The sequence below is a fragment of the Epinephelus lanceolatus genome, chromosome 7 (assembly GCF_041903045.1).
Source record: "Epinephelus lanceolatus isolate andai-2023 chromosome 7, ASM4190304v1, whole genome shotgun sequence".
Lineage (NCBI taxonomy): Eukaryota > Metazoa > Chordata > Actinopteri > Perciformes > Serranidae > Epinephelus > Epinephelus lanceolatus.
In genome coordinates this window covers 42633198-42657180 of record NC_135740.1, presented here as the reverse complement: position 1 = coordinate 42657180, position 23983 = coordinate 42633198, and the positions used below count along the sequence as shown (strand labels likewise).

General features: G+C 43.3%; 1 protein-coding gene across 1 annotated transcript in view; it reads right to left on the bottom strand.

Moving 5' to 3' along the window:
* ppargc1b (peroxisome proliferator-activated receptor gamma, coactivator 1 beta) overlaps nt 1–23983 on the bottom strand; it is a 133964-nt gene that overhangs the window by 43513 nt on the left and 66468 nt on the right. The window contains exon 2 of the mRNA XM_033633823.2: nt 236–421. Within this exon, the coding sequence (XP_033489714.1) occupies nt 236–421 (186 nt within the window). The remainder of the gene's footprint in view (nt 1–235; nt 422–23983) is intronic.

The following is a 23983-nucleotide window of genomic DNA, read 5'->3' as shown; positions in this document are numbered from 1 at the left end:
TGTACTTGTCCACCAAATTTTAGTCAATCCACTGATTAATCTTATTAAAGGAATACTTCACCTCCACAAATGATCATCTGTTTATCAGTTACTCACCTTGTGTTATGAAGGATTCCTTGTGAGGTATTCCTTTAATAAGACTTGTCAGTGGATTGACTGAAATTTGGTGGACAGGTACAGAGTTAAGGCAACATCCGTTGTATAACTCAACTGTATTTCGGGGAAGACGCCTCACCTCAAAGAGCTCATCTGCCGTACTGTAGTGGATGGAGGCCGGTGATGCGTCCGCTGGCTGATCATTGCACCACTGTAGCTCGCTGAGGCAGTTGACGCTGTCAAAGTCGCTGGTGTCCAGCTGGGAGAGGTCGATGTCCGGGAAGTCAGTGTCCAAACGGTCCGAACACACCTCCTCCTCCCCATACTGAAGATGGAAAAAGAGAGCGAGAGAGAGGGAAAGGTCACGTTAGTCAAACATCGAGATTAAAGCTCAATTCCCAGGCGGTTTGTCTTTTTTGAGATGCAACAAAAGTGCATGAGTCACTGTGTAAAACATAACCCCCTGAAAAACTGGAGGTGCTGATCACAGCTGGAGAGATCCTCAGTGAGAAATGAACATGCGTCACTTGTATCTGCTGCTTTGCTCTCTTATGCGATCACAAAGGAATTGATGTTTTCTCTGTAACCACTTCTCTCTGAAACACAAGCCACCAAACATGGGAAATAACGCTGTTCCCTCTGTTAGACTGCCAAGGTTGGTGTTTCCTGTGAAGTTCATCGCTCATTGCAGCGCTGCCATTGTTAGAATTAGGGGTTTAGTTCCCACTGGGCCACCCTTTCTAAAATATGTATGCAGCTGAAGTACTGCGAGGCACTTTGGATAAAAGCCTCCATCATCTGGCATATACTGTATATTATTACACTGTTCACTGTCGGAGTCACAAGGAGCTCTCATCAACAGCTCCTCATCTCTCAACAGCTACTCATTATAGATAATGAGACTTCCATGTTAGAGGAGGTTTGACACTGAAACCAATGGAGGCATCTGCCCCGGCACAATGCAGGATTAGACAGAAAATGTGTCACGAACACCAGCAGCACCTATCTGGAAGCGTCTTCGTGCATTTATCCTGCACATCTCCCTGTGGCTCACAACAGAGTGCAACCGTGACCCAAGAGGTCTTCAGGTGATTAGTTCCCCTTCATCAGCTGAGGGCGTGTTAATCAGTGAAATGAGCCGCTCTGTTTAGGCCGTTTAAAACTGTGGACTCTTTGGTCACGGTTGCTCTCGTTTGTTTTCTGTGGTTCATACAGTCAGAAAAATCTCAGGGATCATTTCCACAGTGTACAGTTTATTAAAAAGTAAGGGATATGCTCTGTGCATTTAACATGGAGGAATTATTTCAGCGGCATTACTGCATTACTTGACTACTGTAACAAAAGTTTCCATTCAGTTACAGATTATATTTGAAATTAGAGAGGACATTAAACATACTTTTAACTGATTGACACATATAAACCACATTAAAGGACTTGTGAAACCCAGAGGAACCCCTTGAACCCCCTCAACATCCCTCGAGTAGATGATCAGTGCCCGTAATAATCCATAAAACATCCTCGTGATTCCCTAGAACCCCTTTAGAGACTTTCAAAACCCAAGACCCTAAAACCCTCACAAGGACTCTTTCAACCCCAAAAAGAATCTCTGGACTGACTTTAAAGATCCCTGAAACCCCTTAACCCCTCTTCTTGTGAAAACCTCTTCAAGAACTACTCAAGAACCTAAAGTTACATCAATGATCCCTAAATGTTTCCTCCTTAAGACATCTGGAGCCCTGTCAAGGAACCAAATAACCCTCCCACAAAAACCCCTTAAACGCTAAGCTCCTTAAAGAGCCCTATAACCCTTTAAAAAACCCTTTAAACCATTTCAGAAATGCCAGGAACACCCTTTAGAACTCATTAGACACTCTACAAAAACCCTTAACTCCAGTAAGAGTCCCACTTCAACATGTACTGAAAAAATGTTCCACTCATAAGATACAAGAAGTCTTAAAGCATCCCTGGACTGCCTTCAGAGAAACCTGAATGCCTCAAAACTCTCCAAGAACTTCTCAAGAACCTAAAACTCCATCAATGACCCCAAAATTCCTGGACAAACTCTTTACCCTGACAACTTCTGGAGGTCTATCAAGGAACCAAATAACCTCCCCAAAACCCATTAAACCCCTCAAACAGGTCGGGTTAGGGTTAGACTCCTCTAGACCCCTCAAGGAGCCCTATATCTCTTTAAACAACCCTTCAAACCCCTTCAGGAACCCCTCTAATCCTAATAAGAATTGCTGAAATCCCCTCAAGGATTCTCAAATTGTTCCCAACAACAAATGGAAGCCTTTCGCACACCCCTGAAACACTCTCAAGAACTCTTCTCTGAAGAAACCCTCAAACCCCAGTATGAGTTCCACTTTGTGATGGAATGAAAAAAATCAATGACCCCAAAATTCCTGGACAAACTCTTAACCCAAAGGACTTGTGGAGCTCTGTCAAGGAACTAAATAACCTCCCCTTAAAATCTCTTAAATCCCCTTGCAACAGGGTGTAAGGGGACATGGACAGACTCCTCTATGCCCCTGATGGAGCCCTATAACCCCTTAAACCCCCTTCAAGAACCCCTCTAACCCTAATAAGAATGACTGAAATCCTCAAAATGCTTTGAAAACACGTGGTGACAAATGCCTAAAAACACCTTCAAGAACACTCTAAAGAAACTCCTGAAAATCAGAGTCCCGATGTGTGATGTATTGAAATAATGTTCCAGCCAGAAGTTAGCAGCCACGTGGTCCACAGTCACAACACATGGCGGAGACACAGACAGAAACACTGAGCCACGTCACTGAGAGGATTGAAAAAGAAGAAGAAAAGCAGGAAGTGTGTGTGTATGTGTGTACGTGACTCAGTGTGAAGGGAAGTGACTGTGGTCTCTTGGGGGAAGTGAATGAGAGAAGAAGACGGAGGAAACATTTGGGGAAGGAAGAAAGAATGGTATGAGGAGGAGAGGCAGGGGACAAGGAGGGAGCATGTGGGGAATGAAAGCAGTCAAACTGGATCTTTTACAAGCATTGTGTACTTGTTAAATATGTGTGTACGTGTGAGACGTTTCCACAGAAGTGCAAGAGATCAATGTCCTATTGTATGATGAGGAAACATCGTTCGTTACCGGTCTTTCTGTCTCTCATTCACTTATACGCCCACACACACAAACACAGACACACACTTTTCCATTCTTCTCAGTGGGCCAGCAGACAGGGTCGACCAGTTTCACCAACCACCTTTCAAACTGAATCCAACAGGTAGTTTTCATTCAAGATAAGGTTTCTTCCTCATCTCCAACTGACTAAATAAACTACACATTGTCTCTGATATTTTGTCTTTGAACCATAGGAGGAAATATTTTGTCACCGGGGCATTGAATAACTTTTAAGTTTATCCATGTAAATCATTTTAAAAGGCAATCCATGAACTTATTTGTATTGAAGAGGCTTTCGCACACCAGGATAATCAGCTTCTGTCATCAGGTGCATTGGCACAACTGAAAGTGCTTAACGTGGAAAGAAGGATTGCCCTGCACACTGACTTGCACAGTCAGTGCAAAACAATGGTTAACCATTGCTGTGTTAGTGCAAGTCAGTGTGCGGGCAATCCTTCTTTCCAATCCATGAACTTATCCCAGCCAGTATTTGTATGTGAGCTCCATGTGGGTAGTAAATGGGCTGAAAATGGTTCCTATATAGGACTGTCCACAAGTTTAATATTAGGTCCATGACATTTGCCCAGATGGGTGGGTTTACCCAAGTGGGAACCAGATAAGTGGCCCATTTTGGACCCATACACACTTTGTACCGAGGTAGCCACAGCATGACCCATGTGGGGCCTACTTGGGCAAAATCACCAATCCATCACCCATCCATTTTCATCCCCTTATCCGAGGCCGGGTCGCGGGGGCAGCAAGCAAGCAAAGAACCCAAGACATCCTTCTCCCCAGGAACGCTTTCTAGCTCCTCCTGGGGGACCCCAAGGCAGTCCCAGGCCAGATGAGATATGTAAACCCTCCAGCGTGTTCTGGGTCTGCCCCGGGGCCTCATCCCAGTCGGATGTGCAAGAAAACCTCCAACTAGAGGCGTCCAAACCCACCCATGTGGGCAATTGGCATGGGGCCAATATGGAGCATTTAGACAATCCAGTATAGGGCCCCTTTTTCAGCCTATTTACTACCCACATGGGCCCCACATACAAATGTTTGCTGGGATATTTATAGTGCAGTCAATGATGTCTGTAAAATGCTAAAATCATTCTTAATGATTGGGCTTGAGCCTAGCTAGCTAACAACACCGTCTTTCCTGTGACTGTCAAATGCTTACTTAACACAGTCTATTTAAAAAAAAGGATTACTCTCCAACTGTCAGCACTGGTGAACCTCCATATATTTATTCTTTTGTTCGGTCTGTTTTACATCAAGTCGGATCATGACTGTCAAACCGACAGATCTACTGCAACAGCAGAAGGTCCTAGACATGTATAAAAATAGCATGGTCTACAGTTACAACATGCACATTTTTGCCCAACCCTTCAGCTCATGTTAAAAAAAAAAAAGTTAAGAAAAATATTCACGTTGATGTTCTGTTTCTGCTACTGTCTCTGCCTCTCACCAGAAACCATTTCTCAAAAGCAATCTACAGAATTTACATTTCCTAAAAACTAATCAGCAGTTTACACAGAAATGATGAATTTACGATATAATAATTCATTATCTCTGCTTCTAAACAGCAGTGCACTTCTCTTTTCTTCTCTTCCTGCAGCTCTCACTGTGGGCGCTTTCAGACTGGAGGAACTTTTTTGTAGTTTTAAAAACCCTCGTTTTTGTCATGTCCACATCGCAAGAACTAGGAACGATTATATTTCTTAGAAGGCTTAAGTCCCAGCTCAAGTCAAAGCAAAATAGGAGTAGGCCGGCCGATGTCACTTCAGCTTTCCAATTGGCAGTCATTTATTTTCCCTACCTGCTTATCCTGTTGGGGGTTGTGGGGCTGGAGCCTATGCCGTCTGACACTGGGTGAGAGGCAGGGTTCACCCTGGACAGGTCACCAGACTATCACAGGGCTGACACATTGAGACAGACAACCATTCACACTCACATTCACACCTACGGACAATTTAGAGTCACCAATTAACCTGCATGTCTTTGGACTGTGGGAGGAAGCTGGAGCACCTGGAGGAAACCCACGCTGACACGGGGAGAACATGCACACTCTGCACAGAGGGGCTCCCCCACCCCGGATTCAAACCAGGAACCCTCTTGCAGTGAGGCGACAATGTGCTTTTGCCACCATTTGTTTCATTTGATTTCTAATTACTGCTCACTATTTTCAACATTACTTTCCTTAATAATTTAGCGTTGTTTTGTTTTACTTTACACCTCTTCTTAATCAACAGACTTCTCTACACATACACAACATAAAAACACGTCCTAGCGTCCAGGGAAACACATCCAGCTCTAGATTTTTAATCACCACAATATCATGTATTTACGGTCGGTGCTCGTAGTGCCTTGATCTACGACCTCATACAACGACAAGTACAACTGTTCCTGTGTGAGTGTGTGTGTGTGTGTGTGTGTGTGTGTTTATTTGATCTGTGTGAGGAGTGTTTATTTGGGTCAAGGAATGGATAGCACGAGCTGATATCATTTACAGTTTCATAAATTACAGAGCAGAATTACACAGTTAGACCCCGAGCAGACGTGCTCAAAGAGCCAATCAGCAGAGTGGAGAGAATGGAGAATGGAGGGATGGAGGGGGAGTGGATTAGAGTGAGGAGGAATAGAAAGAAAAAAGGAGGAGAAGGAGCTCAAAGTAAGGAGGGAGGAGAGGAGAGAAAAAGGAGAAGGAAGGGGATGGAGAAGATTGAGTGGGTGAGGGGGAGGAAAAGGAGATGTGGGTCAGAAGAGATGGAATAAAAGAGCGATAGAGGAGGAGCAATGGGGAGGAGGGGGGCAGTCGTGACTTGATAGAGACGCAGAAGGGAAGGAGGGAGGAGACGGAAGATGAGAGGATGCCCTCTATAAGACCCTCCCACTGCTTCCTCTCCCTCCAGTTGCTCATGCAGGTGTGTGTTTTCACCTAGTGCGTGTGTGTGTGTGTGTGTGTGTGTGTGTGTTAGTTAGCATGCAGCTCACATCCCGCTCACGTGCGCCTGACTCATCCCCCTCTACCACTCATTCACTAAGAGCATCCTTCCTTTCCTCTCTCCTCTTTCATCTCATTCTCTTCTTCTCTGCTCCCTTTCTTCCTTCATTTTCCCCCCTTGACTCCTCTCCTCCTTCCTTCACTTGTCCTTTCCTTCGTTCAGCATCCTTTTCTCCTCATTCTCTACTCATCTTTCTTTCCTCATAATCTCTCCTTTTCTTGCTTCCTTCTTATTTCTCCTCTCCTCTTGTCCTTCAACATCCTCATCTTCTCTTTTAACTTTCATTTCTATTCTCTGTATCCACTCATCCTTCCTTCTCTCTTTCTACCCCTTAGTCTTTCTCCTTTCCCTTCCACCCCCCCTTTTTTATTCTTTCCATCTTGCTCCTCCATTCTTTCCTCTCCTTTCTTCCAATCTTCAACTTTCTTCTCGTCTCCTTCTTTTCTTCCCTCCCACCATTTTCCCTCTCATCCTTCCTTTCCTCTCTCCTCACTCCTCCTCCTCATCTGCATCTCCTCTCTGCTCATTCTACTCCCTCCCTTCTTTCGCTTTCCCTCCTTGACTCCTCTCCTCTATCCTTCATTTGTCCTTCCCCTTCCTTTCCTTTCCTTTCAACATCCCCATCTCCCATCCTCCTTTTAACTTTCCTTTCTTTCCTCCCTGTCCATCTTTCCCTCTCTTTTTTATCCATCTAGCTGCTCAGCTGTTTCTCCTCTCCCCTGACCTTTAACTTTCTTCTTGTCTCTTTCTTTTCTCCCCTCCCTCTTTGTTTTCTCCCACCATTTTTTATGCTCTCATCCTCCCCTTTCTTTCCCCTTTCATCTGGTTCTTTCTTCCCTTCACTTTCCCTCCTTGACTCGTTTGTCCTTTCCTTCATTCAGCATTCTTTTCTCTGCATGCACTCTCCTTTCTTACTTATCATCTTTCTTTCCTCATAATCTCTTCCTTCTTTCTGTCTTCTCTCCTTTTCTTCCTCCTTCCTCCTCTAATCTTTAACATTCTTCTTTTCTTTCCTCTCTGATTCCTCTACTTTCATTCTTCCTTGTCATCTTTTGTCCCTCTCAATTTCTTCCTTTTTTCTCTCCCATTTTCTTCATCCATCCCTTTCTTCTTAGCATCCTTCCTCATTCTTCCTCTCTTCTTTCCTTCATTCATTCCCCCTCTTTCATTCCCTTTCAGTTCTTCCCTTTTCTTCTCTTCCATCTGTTCCTCTCTTTTCTCCTTTTTCCTTTTCAGCTTCTCTCTTGTGTTATCCTCTCCTCATCTATCTTCTCTTTCTCCCCTCTTCTCTGTTCCTTCTCCCTAATCTTCTGCCCTTCTTTCCTCCATCCTTCTTTCTCCACTCTCTCCCTCCTCCCCTCATAAACTCAAAGGACAGGCTGATTGATTTCTTTGTTTCCACTCAGCCTCTCTTTCCCTCCTCTGTCATCCCTCAATCTCTTTCCTTCCTTCCTTCCTTCCTTCCTTCTCTCCATTGCGGCCATCAATCAATAAATACATCCCTGGGCACGACACACACACATTCCCAAACACACACATGGAAGTAACACGTGTGCACATGTTGCACCAGTAAAGAGGTGAACTGAACATATGTACGCGGGGCAGAGAATGAGCAGCACACACACATACACACACACACACACATCATGTGATCTCTTCTGCGTCACATTCACATACCAGCGCCGAGATCCTATGCCTTATATGACACTCTGCTGGTGTGTCCTGCTCTCTGTCACACACACTGAAACACCAACAGATTGGCCCATGTCACACACTCACACACACACACACACACTCAGAACAATGGGACATCCCACACAAACATGACTAAGCACACAGAGACAACACACAATTGACGTGCGTTTGAACATCCTCTCTGCAGCAGCAGAAGGTAGCAGGCAGCCGGCGAATGTGGCTGCGGCGTGTTCCCACCGCCGCGCTGACTCTGAATAATGATGAAGCTCTTGACAGCTACACAACATGACTCACACACGCCAGGAGGAGGAGGAAGACAACGCAGCAGCTCAGCAACAAGCGATGCCTTCCCTGCTCCGCTCTCGTTTCCTTGTTCTCAAAACTCAAACTGTTTTGTGCATGAACACTGAACATCGTGTTGCTTTGAAGGTCCGAGTGTGGCGACCTTTGACCTAAAACATGCTCACTACTGCTGGCTGCTTGTGATGTTACTGGGCTAAGATTACCAAACAGATCCAGAAACACACACATTCAGTCTTTTACTATCTAACACAGCCGAGTCGCCAGAAGAAAAATGCTGGCATTGTATGTTGCACACGTTACATTTGTACGTTTCATATGTATGTATGTCATATCAGCATTTCTGAGGTGAAGTAGTGTGTGAGCTGACTGTCATCTGGACGTGGAGTGGACGATGGATGGCGTGTCATCTAGGTGAGACACCTGCAAGGTGCAGACCACTGTTTGAGACCGGCAGACAGCAAAACATAAGGAGGGTTTTTTAGTGATCCGTGACTGTTATCAGCAGATTTTCATCTGCAAACATACGCATTTTTAGGGATTTGTCACTGTGTTACCTGCTGCTTTTTAGCCCCCAAACACGGACGTACTTCAGGGACCCACTACTGTATTTTCAGCGGCTTTTCAGCGCCCAAACAAGGGTGTTTTTTAAGGGTTTTTTTCACTGTTTCCTGCAACATTTTAGCCCACAAACATGGATGCTTTTAGAGACCCATTGCTGTGTTTCCTGCTGCTTTTGTAACACTAAACATGGAAGTATTTCAGGGATCTGTTGCTTCATTTTCAGCTGCTTTTCAGCCCCCGAAGCCGGTGGTTTTTTTAGGGACCTGTCGCTGTATTTCCTACTGCTTTGTGACACCAAACAAGGGTGTTTTTTGGCAATTTGTCACTGTATTTCCTGTTGCTTTTTAGCCCCAAACATGGAGGTATTTTAGGGGACTCATTGCTGTGTTTTCTATGGCTTTCCAGCCCCCAGAAGCGAGTGTTTTTTAGAGACCTGTCACTCTGACTCCTGCAACTTTTTAAAAACCAAATAGGGATTTCTGGGTCCAATCGCTGTGTTTCCTATTGCTTTTTAGATGGCAAATGAGGATGCTTTTTAGCACTCTGTCACTGAGTTTCCTGCAGGATTTTAGCCCCCAAACATAGGCGTTTTTTAGGGATCTGTTGCCATGTTTCCTGCAGCCTTTTAGCCACCAATCATGGATGTTTTATAAGCAGTCTCCACAGGATAGTGCCTGAAAAGCAGTTGCTTTTTACTGAGACATCACTGTGTTTCCAGCAGGGACTGTGCCCCTAAAACTGGGCATAACATGACCTTTTCCTAACCATAACCAAGTGATTTTTGTGCACAAACCTGACCATAACATAAAGTGTCGATGTATCCACTACATTATGACATGTGTGTGTAACATACCTACGGTTTGCAGAAATGTACAATGCCAACAATTCCTCTTGTCAATCAAGGGGTTTAGGTTCAGATTAAAGTTGTGCTTTACAGCAGCTTCAGTGGTAAAAGATGTTCACAGAAACTTCTCTGACCAGTTCAGCACACTCACTCTGTTGTATCCTCATTGCTCCGCAGCTAGTCATGTACTTTGCAAGTCACTGGCAGAGCCACAATGGATGGAAAGATATGGATCAAAGGCCCAGAAGTGGATTATGCTGAAGTGGTTTGGGAAGTTTTTGTGGCTGTTTCGTTTCGCCATGACTCCGGGTCACTACTGGAATCTGTTGTAAGTGATTACAGCTGCTGTTTGCTGTGCAGCTATAAACTTTTCAAAGCAACCTTTCGAGCCCAGAGGCCGATCGTTTCCGCACAATATCCTCCGAAGAAGGTGGCAGTCTGTACAAGTAAACAACAACAAACAACCCAGTCATGCAGTCTCTTGTGAGAGCCGTCAGTCAGATTTACCAAAACTCATTAATATACCACACACATTCACAGTTCTGTGTAGTCCCTCTCCTCTTTGAGACAAATAACACCCTCCTGGACTGGGTCAAACACAGTTCACTACACCGTCGGCCCAGTCAGGCAGTCAAACAGCCCAGAGGTGAGAGGAGTGAGACTGCACCTACCCACATTCATGTTTGAATCCATAAAGCATCCCATTGCATTGAAAAAGAAAGCGCACTCTGACTACCCGAACTTCCTCTACTGAGGTGGCCCTGAGCAAAAAAGAGTTTGAAATCCACAAGACTGAGGTATGAATATAAATCAGTTTTTTTTTGTTGAAAAAAACCCCACCAAAGTGCTCAGTCATCCTTCCCTGGGAAAAAAGAATGTGTTATGCTTGCTAAAAGGGAAATAAATAGGAGAAAGAGTGGCTTATTCTTCCCTTTTTTAATGTGGTATAATAGCAGTGGCATAACACAATAGCATCTCAAGAATGAACACATCACTCACTGTGTCTCTGTCTAAATCTATTATGGCTTAAATGGAGCATTAGAATGGGCAGATCAAGCAAATGGGCATGAAATTAACGTAGAATACAGACACCTTTGAAGTTACTGAACGGCCATACTTCAGGGAAAACTGCAAGAAGTTCATTCTGAGTTTAAGGGGTTTTTATAAACAGAGGAAATGTGAGATACTGCCACAGAAATACAAGAACAATGCTGAAACAGAGCAGATAAAATGCAAATGAACTGAGGAAAACACTGTGGCACAAAGCTGGATTTCAGACAAATTCACAGTGGCCACGTCTACGGTTTGTGCTGATACGAATGCAAAACTTTGTCCTGACCTTTGACCTTTTGAAACCCATGAAATCCACTTGCTGGTGTCTGCTTACAAAGGGTATCACAGTGTAACAGGAGTGGTATTGGTGGAGCGGGGTGTTAAAAAGAAATGAAGTGTGGTGACTTCCATTTGTGGCTAATCTCTGCCTTAGTAACAACAGAGAAAACCTACTGGCCCGTTCAGTCATAAAAAGCCTGCCGGGACAATCGCGCATTAAACCTGCACTATTTATAGCAGGCCTGCACGTGGGAGAGCTATCTGGGCTAAAACGAGCAAGTGGATATGGAAAGGCCAGCGAGACTCTGCGGTGGTGTTCTAGCATCCTTCACTTCTATCTTTAAACACACGCAATCACACACACGCAACACATTCTTTCAAGGGTTATCTCTTGTTTGACTCCTCACCATGGTGCTGAGGTAAAGCTCTGTGTCTTTCCATTGGTTTTCTATGAATAGCATATTGGGATTTTAGTTACACAAGAACTTCTTAGAAGCTGCATGCATCTTATTGGTTGAGGTAAACCTGCGGGGTGGAGTTAAAAGCCGCTTTTTCTTGGACTAAAAGCTAAAAATATGAAGGTGAGCAACCTCAAGAAACACTACATACTACTTATATACAAGCTGGTTAGCTTAGCACATAAATCCAGACTAGCAATTAGCTGCTAACCGACCTGAAACAATTACACTGGGCCCTAATTCCATAATTATGATCATGTTAATAGGAAGCAATTTTTGCAGTTGTACAAGAAATCAACCTACTTTACCGTTTTAAACAACCCAACCACAAGAATAAATGTTGGCACTGTATGTCTCTACAAACCACAGGTTATGTAATATTTGTACATTTCATATGTAGCGGATATGTTGAAACTTTACATGTCTTTATGTTTCAATTTTTAATTCTACACTTTGAGAACACTGTTGCTAACAAGTGGTTAGGTTTAGGCACAAATACAACTTAGCTAGGGTTAGGAAAATATCGAGTTTGGGCTTAAGATACAGACATTGTGCCTACAAACACGGCTGGAAATGTCCCAATTTCTCATTAAAAAATTACCCGCTTTTGTCGCTACAACCTTGGTTGGAAATGTCCCAACCTCTCCTTAGAAAATACTCAATTTTGTTGCTACTAACATGCTTGGAAATTACCCAACTTTTTGTTAAAAAAATACCCGCATTTGTTGGTTCAAACATAGTTGGAAATGTGCAGACGGTTTGTTAAAAAATACCCACTTTTATTGCCACAAAAACTGTTGAAATGTCCCAGCCTCTTGTTAAATATACCTGCTTTTGTCTCTACAAAAACTGTTTGACTGTTCCAACCTCCCATTAAAAAATAGCCAATTTTGTCACTGCAAACATGGTTGGAAATGTCCCAGCCTCTTGTTAAAAAATACCTGCTTTTGTTGCTACAACCTTGGTTGGAATGTCCCAACCTCTCGTTAAATGTACCTGATTTGTTGCTACAACATGCTTAGAAATGTCCTTATCCCTCATTCAAAAATATCCGCTTTTGTCGCTACAAAAACTGTTTGAATGTCCCAACCTCCCATTAAAAAATAGCCAATTTTGTCACTGCAAACACAGCTGGAAATGTCCCGACGTCTCCTTAAAAAATACCTATTTTTGTGGCTACAACTACGGTTGGTATGTCCCAACCTCTCATTGAACAATGCCCGCTTTTGTTGCTTCAAACATAGTTGGCAATGAGCCAACGTTTTTTTAAAAAAAATACCCACTTTTATCGCCACAAAAACTGTTGAAATGTCCCAACGTCTTGTTAAAAAACCCTCTTTTTTGTTGCTTCTAATATGCTTGGAAATGTCCCACCCTCTTGTTAAAACATACCCGCTTTGTTGCTACAACATGCTTAGAAATGTCCTTCTCTCTCATTCAAAAATACCCACTTTTGTCGCTACAAAAACTGTTTGAATGCCCCAACCTCCCATTAAAAAATAGCCAATTTTGTCACTGCAAACACAGTTAGAAATGTCCCAACGTCTCCTTAAAAAATACCTACTTTTGTGGCTACAACTACGGTTGGTATGTCCCAACATCTCGTTGAACAATACCCACTTTTGTTGCTTCAAACGTAGTTGGAAATGAGCCGACGTTCTCTAAAAAAATACCCACTTTTATCACCACAAAAACTGTTGAAATGTCCCAACCTCTTGTTAAAAAATACCTATTTTTTTGTTGCTACTAATATGCTTGGAAATGTCCCAGCCTCTTGTTAAAAAATACCCACTTTTGTCGCTACAAAAACTGTTTTGAATGTCCCAACCTCTCGTTAAAAAATAGCCAATTTTGTCACTGCAAACACAGCTGGAAATGTCCCGACGTCTCCTTAAAAAAATACCTACTTTTGTGGTTATAAGTACAGTTGGAATGTCCCAACCTTTCGCTAAACAATACCCGGTTTTGTCACTGCAAACATATTTGGAATGCCCCGATCTCTTGTTAAAAGGAAATTTGCTTTTGTTGCTACAAGTTACTTGGAAATGTCCCGATATCTCATTAAAAAATACTCGCCTTTGTCGCTACAAACATAGTTGGAATGTCCCGATGTCTTGTTAAAACACATACCTACTTCTGTCGCTACAACCTCTGTTGGAATGCCCCAACGTCTCCTTAAACAATACCTACTTTTGTTGTTTGTTGGTCTTAAACAGTAGTCTGCTGCCGTCTGCTGATTGGCAGCCATCTTTCCTAGCTGTCATGCCATCCACCATCCCTTCTTCCACCTGATGAGACACATGTACTGTCTGAACTACTGTCACTTAAGAAATGTTGATATGATACATACCAATGTCATGTATCCATGGACTGCAGAAACGTACAATGCCGACGAACTCTGGCGACAGGGCTGTTATATATTAACTGGAAATGATATAAGGCCAATCAGACGTCATCCGAACTGCAACAGCAAGTAAACTTTAAAATGCCAAATAAATGTCACAAAGAAAGCAAAATGTCTTTCTACAAATGTAATACTCATTTTCATGTTTTGGGGATTTCTTTAGAGCTGTGATAAATGTTAGTGTTACATGTTAGTGAAAACAGAATAACTTCCCCCTCACATAAACCAACCTTTACATGGTTCTGATAATAATGGGATACCTTATTGATCCACACAAAGAAATCAAAGCTGTAGCTGCTGCTTTCCTGGCAGCTCTGCAGCAGGCCTTTTTAAGGTCAGTCACAAGCTCAATCATGTGCCGGTGAGTCCTCGCCAGTATTCTGGACTGTCCAAACTTCCCTTTAGGCACACAAACACTCAATTATACACACACATAGATACAGCACCACCACCATACAAGGTCAAGCTCTCTCGACTCCCAGCTGTAGATCATAGGAGAGGGGAGAAGACTATAAGTCTCCTCTGAATATAAGGGATTATTTCTCAGGTTAGCTGGTGCATCCACTGCTGTGTTACATGAATCATTTGATTTGACCCTTAAAGGCTTTGGTGCCATTTGTTCTGAGCGGCCGGAGCACTGGATCAAGAGGGTTTAGATTAACAAACATGAAGTTGCAACTAAAGACGCAGATGTTGCAAAAATGCCTCTTACGTATGGCAAAGTAGCTAAAATAAATCTGCACTTTAACTCAATTCCTAAGAGGAAAAAAATCTAATTTTCCTCATTTTGCATTTAATAGAAGTGACAAGCAAATGTCCAGCAGACATTTTTACTTCTATGGAGGTTCATAACTGACCACAGCTACAGAAAACAGATATTAAGTTCATTTTCTTGACTCAATTACTTGTATAATTTCCTCAATAAATTCTGAAGTTCAAAAACATCCAAATGCCTGTTTATCTTCTGTAAAAGCTGCTCTGGAAGTTTTCCCAACCTGGCAAGAGGAGAACTCTAAGCACTCTGAACATTTTGCGGCAAAACCGATCAGATTTCACAACATTTATCCCTCAGTTATTAGCAGCAGTAACACAAGAGTGATTGGGATAGATACACAGAGCAGAGGAATAGTCTCTTCCATTCATCACCACTATAGCAGAAGTTATTTATGTTGCATGTAATCCAAAATTAAAGTTAAATATTTTTGTATACTCGATCTTAGAGAACTTAAAATAATCTAAACCGACGCCTTAAACCCATCTTTGAGAAACAGTGTAATATGGAAAATGGGGAGGGGGGGTACATGTGAAGGTTAAGTGACAGACCGGAGCCCATATAGCTGAAAAATGGTGATGAGAGGGGCCGGATGGAGAGTTGTAATCACCTCCGCAGCCTCGCACACTGAAGTGACATAGAAGATATAAGGCAGAGTGCCAGACTGGGGACTCCGTTAAGTGTCCCATCGCCTTAACTCTCACTTTCTTGTAGGTCACTTTGACAGGAAGTGGTTTATAAATGACACCTCCGATGTCCCTGAACGTATATCGACTCACGACCCTCATAAATGAGGAAACCCTGCGCGGGGACATCGAGTAATGAGAAGGGGCACTAAATTAACAGATTTTACTTTTTTGTTTCAAGTGCTAATTCAGAGGAGTCTTGATCTTTTCAATTTTGTTTCTATCTTTAGCGCTAAGTGCTAATTGCTGTTGTGCAATTTAAGATATTTAGTATCGACAGAAAATGAATCGACCCTCATCTGCCCCCTTGTGGATATAATTCTTAAATCTTTAGGTACACACAAAGTACGCAGCACAGCTATAGCAACAAGTCACAACAGAAGTTATCTCATGATGAAACCATGCTCAAATTACGAAGACTGAATACTTCCCCAAGATGTCGACGAGGAAAAACTCCCCTTTGATGGGTAAAAACCTCGACCAGGACCAGGCTGTGCTAGGAATAGGTTGTTTGCCAATGACTCCCAAAATGACATCATTCTTGCTGCACATACTAATGGTTGCAGTTTTAGACATGTGGTTGTGAAGCAGTCGCAGTTATGCACTAAAGCTACTCGGTTGGGCTGAGAACACAGATGATGGTTTGGCTGGTTTTGATGGTTTGTTACATGTGACTCCAACAGCGGTCTACTGGGTGAAAGTCCTGTGGATGTTTGACCCAGGTCCCAACCTGGACCACCTCCCCACACACTTTGTTGCTCTTTATTCTACGTATTCTACACTGGACTTCCTTTGCTCTCATAATAACTATGGTCACTAGAGGTCGCTGCCTAACAGTAAATGCAAATATGGGTTGTAATAAGCTCCTTCTACGCATGACTAATGTGGCCTTTACTAGGTGATGGCAGGCTTTGTTAAAGCAGGTATAACAGAGTGAAAGTGTGGAAGTAAATTTTAGGCAAGAAGAGCGCCTGCAAGAAAAAATGAAGCCCTCCAAATTTTGATTATCCCAGATGAAACATGATTCTGACAAAGCAGACGGTTTGTCTGATCCACAGAGATTCACAGGAAGACAGAGGAGAAAAGAGAGACATCTTTGGTGCTAAGCACTAATTGCTGTGGTGTGTCAGCACTGCATTTCCCAGAGAGCACTTGTCAATTAGGCAGTCTGCCTGATCTCTTCTTTGGATTTCTGGTTGTGCTTTTGTCTGTACAGCTTCAGGATGGCTTATTCTTTAATCACTGTAAACCCATCCTGGGTACAAAGAGACTGTTTCCAGGAAAAAGCAAAGAACATTTTGTCCTAGAATGTGTTTACTTAAGTGGCAGCATCCAGAGACTAAAAATGAAGACAATGTAGAAGTGCCAAAAACTGCAGTTCCTTTAATGGCCACTTGAGGCTGGCTCAATCCCCATAGACCCCCTTGTTAAGATGACCAACTTTACAGCAGAAACAAACATGTTTCCTGCCTGGTACAAAAAAGGTTTTGGTCCCTGTACCTAATTTCAAAACACACACGCATTAAACATGGCTTAATAGAGACAGTTTCAAACACAAGTACACAAATCAGCTTCATTATAACTCGCAGCATTCACAGACAAAGCACTTGTCTTTATCTGGACACATTTTCCCCACAAATACAACATGCTAACGTTATTAGCACAAGCCTATAGCATTTTACATTGTATAAATTAGCCTAGCAGCTAGCAATCTTTCCCTCTTCTCATATGAAGCCAGGGACAACAGCAACATTTAATAAAGATAACATTACAAAATTCGACTCCATTAACAAAAAACAACTGTCTTATACTAAACACGTTTTCCAAACAAATAACATGCTAACGTTATTAGCACAAGCCTATGTCATTTTACATTGTGTAAATTAGCCTAGCGACTAGCAGAGATTTCCTCTGCTCATATGAAGCCAGGATAAATCACACACAAGACTTTAAATGTTATTTTGTGAAGGCTTTATTGTCTTCACAATTTATTGTTTCAAATCTGTGAAATAAAAATAACATTATCACAGTTGCCCGTAGCTGTAAATGCAACAATTTAAGAAAGCTAGCAGCTAGTGTTACAATTAGCTCCACCAACATGTCCAAACATGGTCACTTCTGGCTCCAAAAATCCAAGATAGTGAAACTCTAAGCTTCAAAACAAGAGTCCACAAATCAATGGATGACATTACCGTCTGAAGGGTCCCTTTCTCCGGGATGACAACCGATGCTTCATCATGACACGAGGGAATCGCTTGTGACTCAGTGAGTAATTTGTTGACAGGTAATGAGAGGGGAAAGCTGCACAATTTAAACTTCCCAACTCATTTTTCTCCTCAGCAGCCAACAGAGAGGGGATGTGCTTAATTACTGCGAACAAAAAGGACCCCCCCCACCCCCCTTCATCCGCGGGCCCCCCTCCCCTCCATGTTTAATAAGGGCCACAAAAAGCCAATTATGTGCTGTTTGATTATCGAGGTACAAAGTCAGACAATGAAGACTCACAAGGGTACGGACGGAAGCTAAATTAGGATGCAGATCAATGGGAATCATTATCTCACGCTGTTTAATCTTTATTTATCCAGAGAAGCTTGACTGAGCACCCAAATGGTTTTTGTTAGCGGCAACCTGCTTTACATTCAGACATTCAACACCAGTTCACAGCGGGAGCAACTCTGTACAAGCGCTGTCTTCTGCTGCGGCTTATTACCTTTTGTCTGAATTCCTCCAAACAAGATTCAAACCTGCCGCCCATTGAGCCTGACAAGCTCACGTTTCTAACTTCTCTGTACTACAGTCAAACAGCTGCAAGCAATAATCATGCCATTAATTACAAGTCTACTGGTTATGTGTTATGTTTAATGAGTCAATAGTTCAATCTATCCATCCATTTTCATCCGCTTATCCGAGGCAGCAGGCCAAGCAAAGCACCCCAGACGTCCCTCTCCCAGTGACGCTTTCCAGCTCCTCTTGGGGAACTCCAAGGTGTTCCCAGGCAAGGCGAGATATGAAGTCCCTTGAGCATGTTCTGGGTCTGCCCCGGGGCCTCCTTCAGTCTGTATAATGTCAGAAAGTATTGTTCTAAGTTTACAGAGCCCACAGGGATGTCTTTAACCTCCTTTAAAGCTAGAGTGAAGATGAAATTCTCCGCTGAAATTTTGATGATAGAAAAACTGGCATGGCCATTTTCGGAGGGGTCCCTGAACCTCTTTCCTCACAACATCTGAATAAAAATGGGTTTTTTGGGTACCCAGGAGTCTCCCCTTTACAGACATGGCCAATTTATTCTAATCCCATGCAGTTTTGGTCAGAAACCACACCACTTTTCCAGTGCAGTAGGAATGTGTTATTTTCAACCAGTCTAAATATGGTGTATTTGAATATTTCTGCACACTTGGGTCCCTAAACAGTCTTGGCATTGCATAAATTGGGTATGACTGGAAAGTTGAGACTCTGGTGGATTCATTGAGCTCAGTTTTATTCATGTGTGATGATGTTAGCCCCCATGGCAGCCATTTCATTTGTAGTGAGACCATTTCTTTGAACCTTGACCTCACTGTATAAAATGACCCGCATTGATCTCCAGGAAAATCCCAGCCTCATGAAACTTTACAGCCACAAACCAGAGACCTCGAACATTCAGAGGTCTTTAATGGCTTTATTGACAATAAGGGGGTTTCTCGGCAGTTTCCAGAACAGAAAAGCTCACTATCCAAATCTCCAAATGTCAAAAGTTTTTGATACCAAATCCCAGCATGGATTTGTCGAGGGTGGTACTAAAGGTCTTAGTGTTTTTATGCGGTATTTCAGAAGGATTTTGACCCTCTTAATCAATTCTCAAGTGGTAAAAAAAAGCTTGAATTTAGCACCAAATCTGTGCTACTTATGGTATCAACCAAAAAATTGCTACAACAACTTCCATCCATCCATTTTCAACTGCTTATCTGAAGCTGGGTCGTGGGGGCAGCAGGCTGAGCAAAGCACTCCAAACGTCCCTCTCCCCGGCAACGCTTTCCAGCTCCTCCGAGGCGTTCCCAGGCCAGCAGAGATATATAACCCCTCCAGCGTGTTCTGGATCTGCCCCGTGGCCTTCTACCAGTGGAACATGCAACAGGCGCCCAGGAGGATCCTGATCAGATGCCCGAACCACTTCAACTGACCCCTTTCGATGTGACGGAGCAGCGGCTCTACTCCGAGCTCCCTCCACATGTCCCAGCTACTCCCCCTGTCTCTAAGGCTGAGCCCAGCCCCCACACGGGGGAAGCTAATTTCGGCCTCTTGTATCCGCGACCTCATTCTTTCGGTCACTACTCAGAGCTAATGACCATAGGTGAGGGTTGGGACGTAGATGGACCAGTAAATCGAAAAAGCTCTGCCTTCTGGCTCAGCTCACTCTTCACGTCTCTTCATATGGGAATGGCTGTCATATACTTCCATCATAATGCTTTGAGCCCCTACACACTGAGCTGCATCTCAAAATAATCTGCACGTTCCCAGCTTTCAGATGATGTATAAAACGTCTATGTGGCATCGACTGTTGATCTGCTACCTCCTGAAAAAGATCCCCTACACTCCCTAGAGTAAGACAGAATGGGTCTACTGTAGGAAGGGGGAGTTTAAGAGGTTAAATTGCTTGTTTTAGTCGACCAACAGTCCAAAACCCAAAGATATTTAACATACATAGAGAAGAGCAGCATATCCTCACATTAGATGAGTTCTAACAAGCGGATGTTTGAGACTTGACCCCTCATGGGTATCATTCTTAATCCCCCAGGTGCACACAAAGTACACATCACAGCCGAGCGCTGAAAGTAGCAAGTAAAGCGACAGACAGCGGAGGAAGATGTTGGGCAGGAAGAGTGACAGAAAGAGAAAATGAATTCTTCCAAATTTTGATTATTCTAAATGAAACATGTTCCTGACAAACCAGGCGGGCGGGCTGATCCTCCAGAGACACACAGGAAGACGGAGACGGGGAGTTTGTCACTCCGCTCCCTCTGGAGTTCCTCTCGTCTTTAAGTGGGAATGAAAGATGGACAAGGGAAGCAAAAATAAATGGAAAGAGACAAGACATTACCCAGAATGCAAATTCTTTGATAAATTTGCTCGTTCATTCAGATGCTGCACTTAAACAACCATCGCTGTGTGTGTGTGTGTGTGTGTGTGTGTGTGTGTGTCTATATTTAGCTTCTATCCTGGTCTCATGACCAGTTCTTCCACAGGCTGCCAGTGACTTGAGGAGCCGCTGCCAGACACAGATGACCCCTCAAACACACACACACACACACACACATACACACACAGAGGGAACGACGGACAGAGATACACACCATGTCTTAAAGCTCGATGATGCAAGTGAATGAGGGTTATTGTGGAACCAATTAAGTCTAATCAGATGAGCTGGGGTGGCGTGTGTGTGTGTGTGTGTGTGTGTGTCCTTGACCTCACGCAGCGTCGCTCCCCCATGACAGATAAAGTGATTTATGTGACTGTGAACACACACCGGCGTTTATGCACGACAGGATAAATTGGCAACCAGTGTTTCTTATTACATGCCTCAGCAGTGAGGGTTTAATAAAAGAGGGAGCTGCGTTTCATTTACGAACCTTTAAAGGAACATTCTGTCTAATTTTCCTCTTAAGTTGATTTAGTTCATTTCCTTTGACTCTGTGAATGACCAGCAGGCGGTCAGGCAGTCAGTCAGTAAGTCATGAGGTCAAAGCAGATGTGTGTGTGTGTGTTTGCTGTGTATTTGTGAATGTGCTGTGATGAGCGCAAATGAGGCCAATTGAGGGGGAAGTGGGACGCTGCTGAAAACCAGAGTGTTGTCAAGTACTGGCTGTTCCCATCACGGCTGCTGCAGGCTGTCTGTGTGTGTTTGTGTGTTTGTGTGATTATGCATTTGTGTTTATGTGCATTTATTTATATGTCTTTGGGTGAAATCTTTCCAGGGGACAGAATGTCTTCAGCAGGGTAACATCACTCACCCGTCTGTCCTGCTGAGGTGCCCCAGACCGAAACACTGAGAGACGTTACGTGTTCTCTGCTTGTTCCTGCGTGCTACCAGTGACAAGAAAATGCACTATTACGCTCCCCACACATGGTCACAGTAAACTGAGGTGCAGAGGTGTAGAGTGAGACAACATCCACACTAATATGTTTTATGAAGATATTTTAAAATGAAAACAATCTCCACAAATACAAGAGTTTTACCACCACTTCAGAAACACTCCCTCTCCCTCCACTCTGACGCCAGAAAACACATATCACACGACCATTCACGTACACAGGGCATGCACAGGCTGATGTACACAGGGCGCATATCGTCCACTTCGGCGCTAGTTGCTTAGTTACAGAAGAGGCTACTTAAATGGCAAAAATTAAGACCAGAGATTTTTTTTGTTTGCGCAGACGATGAGGTGGAACTCTTACTGAAAGTAACACATGAGTATAAGGTGGTCAAGGTGGCGGAAAACAGATTGGGAGTTGTTCCAAAGCAAACACAGTGACATATCAGAGCACCACCAGGAGCATTATCTATCACTGGAGAAAGCCATGGCGATGGGAGAGAACCGTACCGTTACCCACACGATAAGGATAAAGGATAGGGCTAGCTACAGTATAGTGTTCTGACTTGACAAGTCCTAGTCTCTATAAACAGACTCTACATTCAGTGAATGTAGAGTCTGTAGGCAAACCCCGGAGATCTTGCCTCCGGAAGAAGAGAGGAAGAGCCCTGGTTTCCGGTTGTAGGCTGCTTGTAGTCCACATGATATTGTCCAATCACGTTTGAGCCGGCTGCAGTTGTTGCCAGGTTAAACGCTCCGTGCGGTGAACTAACAAGGTGGAACATAATTGGCATCACTGCAAACTCTGAATCCATCGCAATGGTTCAGCATATTTACTTATATATAAATGGAAGTCGGAAACGGAAATTCGCCTCCTCCACCCAAATCAAACCGGAATGCCAAAAAAAATCGGGGGTCTGCCCCCGATGGGTTCCGAGAATGGACAAGTCATGACTGGAAAGACCAATCTAGACTAAAATGCAATCCCAGAGCTTTCAAACTAAAACAACACATGCATTGCCTGTTTTTCAAAATACACTCTTCCTTCAACAACAAACACACGTGGTTAGGTTTAGGAAAAACAGAACAGGGTTTGGCTTGACAATCATACGGGAAACGTGAGAGAGTCGGTGGTTGTTGGACCTATCCACCACCCCACTTGGCCACCCTACTCAGACTTTCGCCACCTCAACTAACATTGTTGTCCTCTCGTGTATCATGTCGAAGTGAAAGGATTTTTTGACGGCGTTTGATGCTGGAAGTCTAACCAAGCGCTGTTTTCGACAACCTTTGGGTGGGACGTCAAGTTAGTGAAGATGTGCAATGCATTTGCAGTGCATTCAGCTCTTGTGCAGCTGTAATGATCCATACTGCACACTAATAGTCATAGTGTATGATTTTAGTGGTGTATACACATAAGACATATTTTAGCATATTAACTTTAAGGAAATCACACCATGCATGTGATGTCAGACATGTTTTCAGCTCTCTCACCACCAACAATTCATCTTAAATCTTTCCAGCTGAGAGCAGCGTCTTCATTTCCACAGTGCACTGCATTGTGGGAGAATGGAGACCAATGATAGCGCCCCCACTGTCTGGTTTGATTTCATCTCATTTTGTCACCTTTGCTGTGTGAACACAGACCACATTCTCAAAACCTGATCCTGTACTCTGGATCTGGGACACACTGAGAGGCTCACTGTGCCACTGATCATGTGTAGAGGGCCTTACTGTTCCTTCATGCACACTGTAACTCCAATAACAGTTAATCCAGGTGCTGCTAATCTGAATCTGTACAAGAATTTAACTGCTTTTATACAATGTAAGGGATTAAACTTAATCCTGTTAAACACTGTGACGAAATTTAAGAGCATTTCTGTCCAAGTTCGCCCTTCTCAACTTTCTCTGGTGCTAGGAACACTGTAATGGCACTGTGCCCTCTGACCTTTCACCTCGTTACAATCACATTTAGACAACAGGAGAGATGAACTGATGATCAAAGGAGACAGATGGGTACTGAAGGGAAAGATGTAGGGAAGTCAATCTCTCGCATATTGACTCAGTGACAAAAACATTTCTACATACTGTCATCTTTGTTCTTTCCTCACTCTGAAGCACACACACACACACACACACAGTTAGTATCACATTATCAAAGGCTCTTCTCTGTCCTCTTTGTCTCAGATACACACACACACTCTTTCACTTCCTTCTTATCTCTCTTTTTCACACACATAAGTCTCCAAATGATTTCTGGCCTTCAGTCAATACAACAAGTGTTACTGAGTGCTGCGGATGCCGCTTCCAGTCCAAACTCAAAAACACTCAAGAGTTCAATCAAATGTTCATTCCCTTCCTCTCTTGTTTCTGTCGGACGATCCATCGCCGCTTTTTAAAAGGTGAAACCCTTTGAGGTTTGTACAACAACAGGATTGGGTAATATAAAAAGTTTTGGAGGCACAGAAGTTCCAGTTTGAGTCCAAATCCACTGAGAAGTGCTCTTTTCCACAGTTTCAATTCAAGTTTTGATATTAAGACAGATGACGTTTTGATTTTGCTTTTGATCCGACAGGCAGAGGAGTTGAAGGGAATATCTCTGTCAACTGTCTGGTGGTTT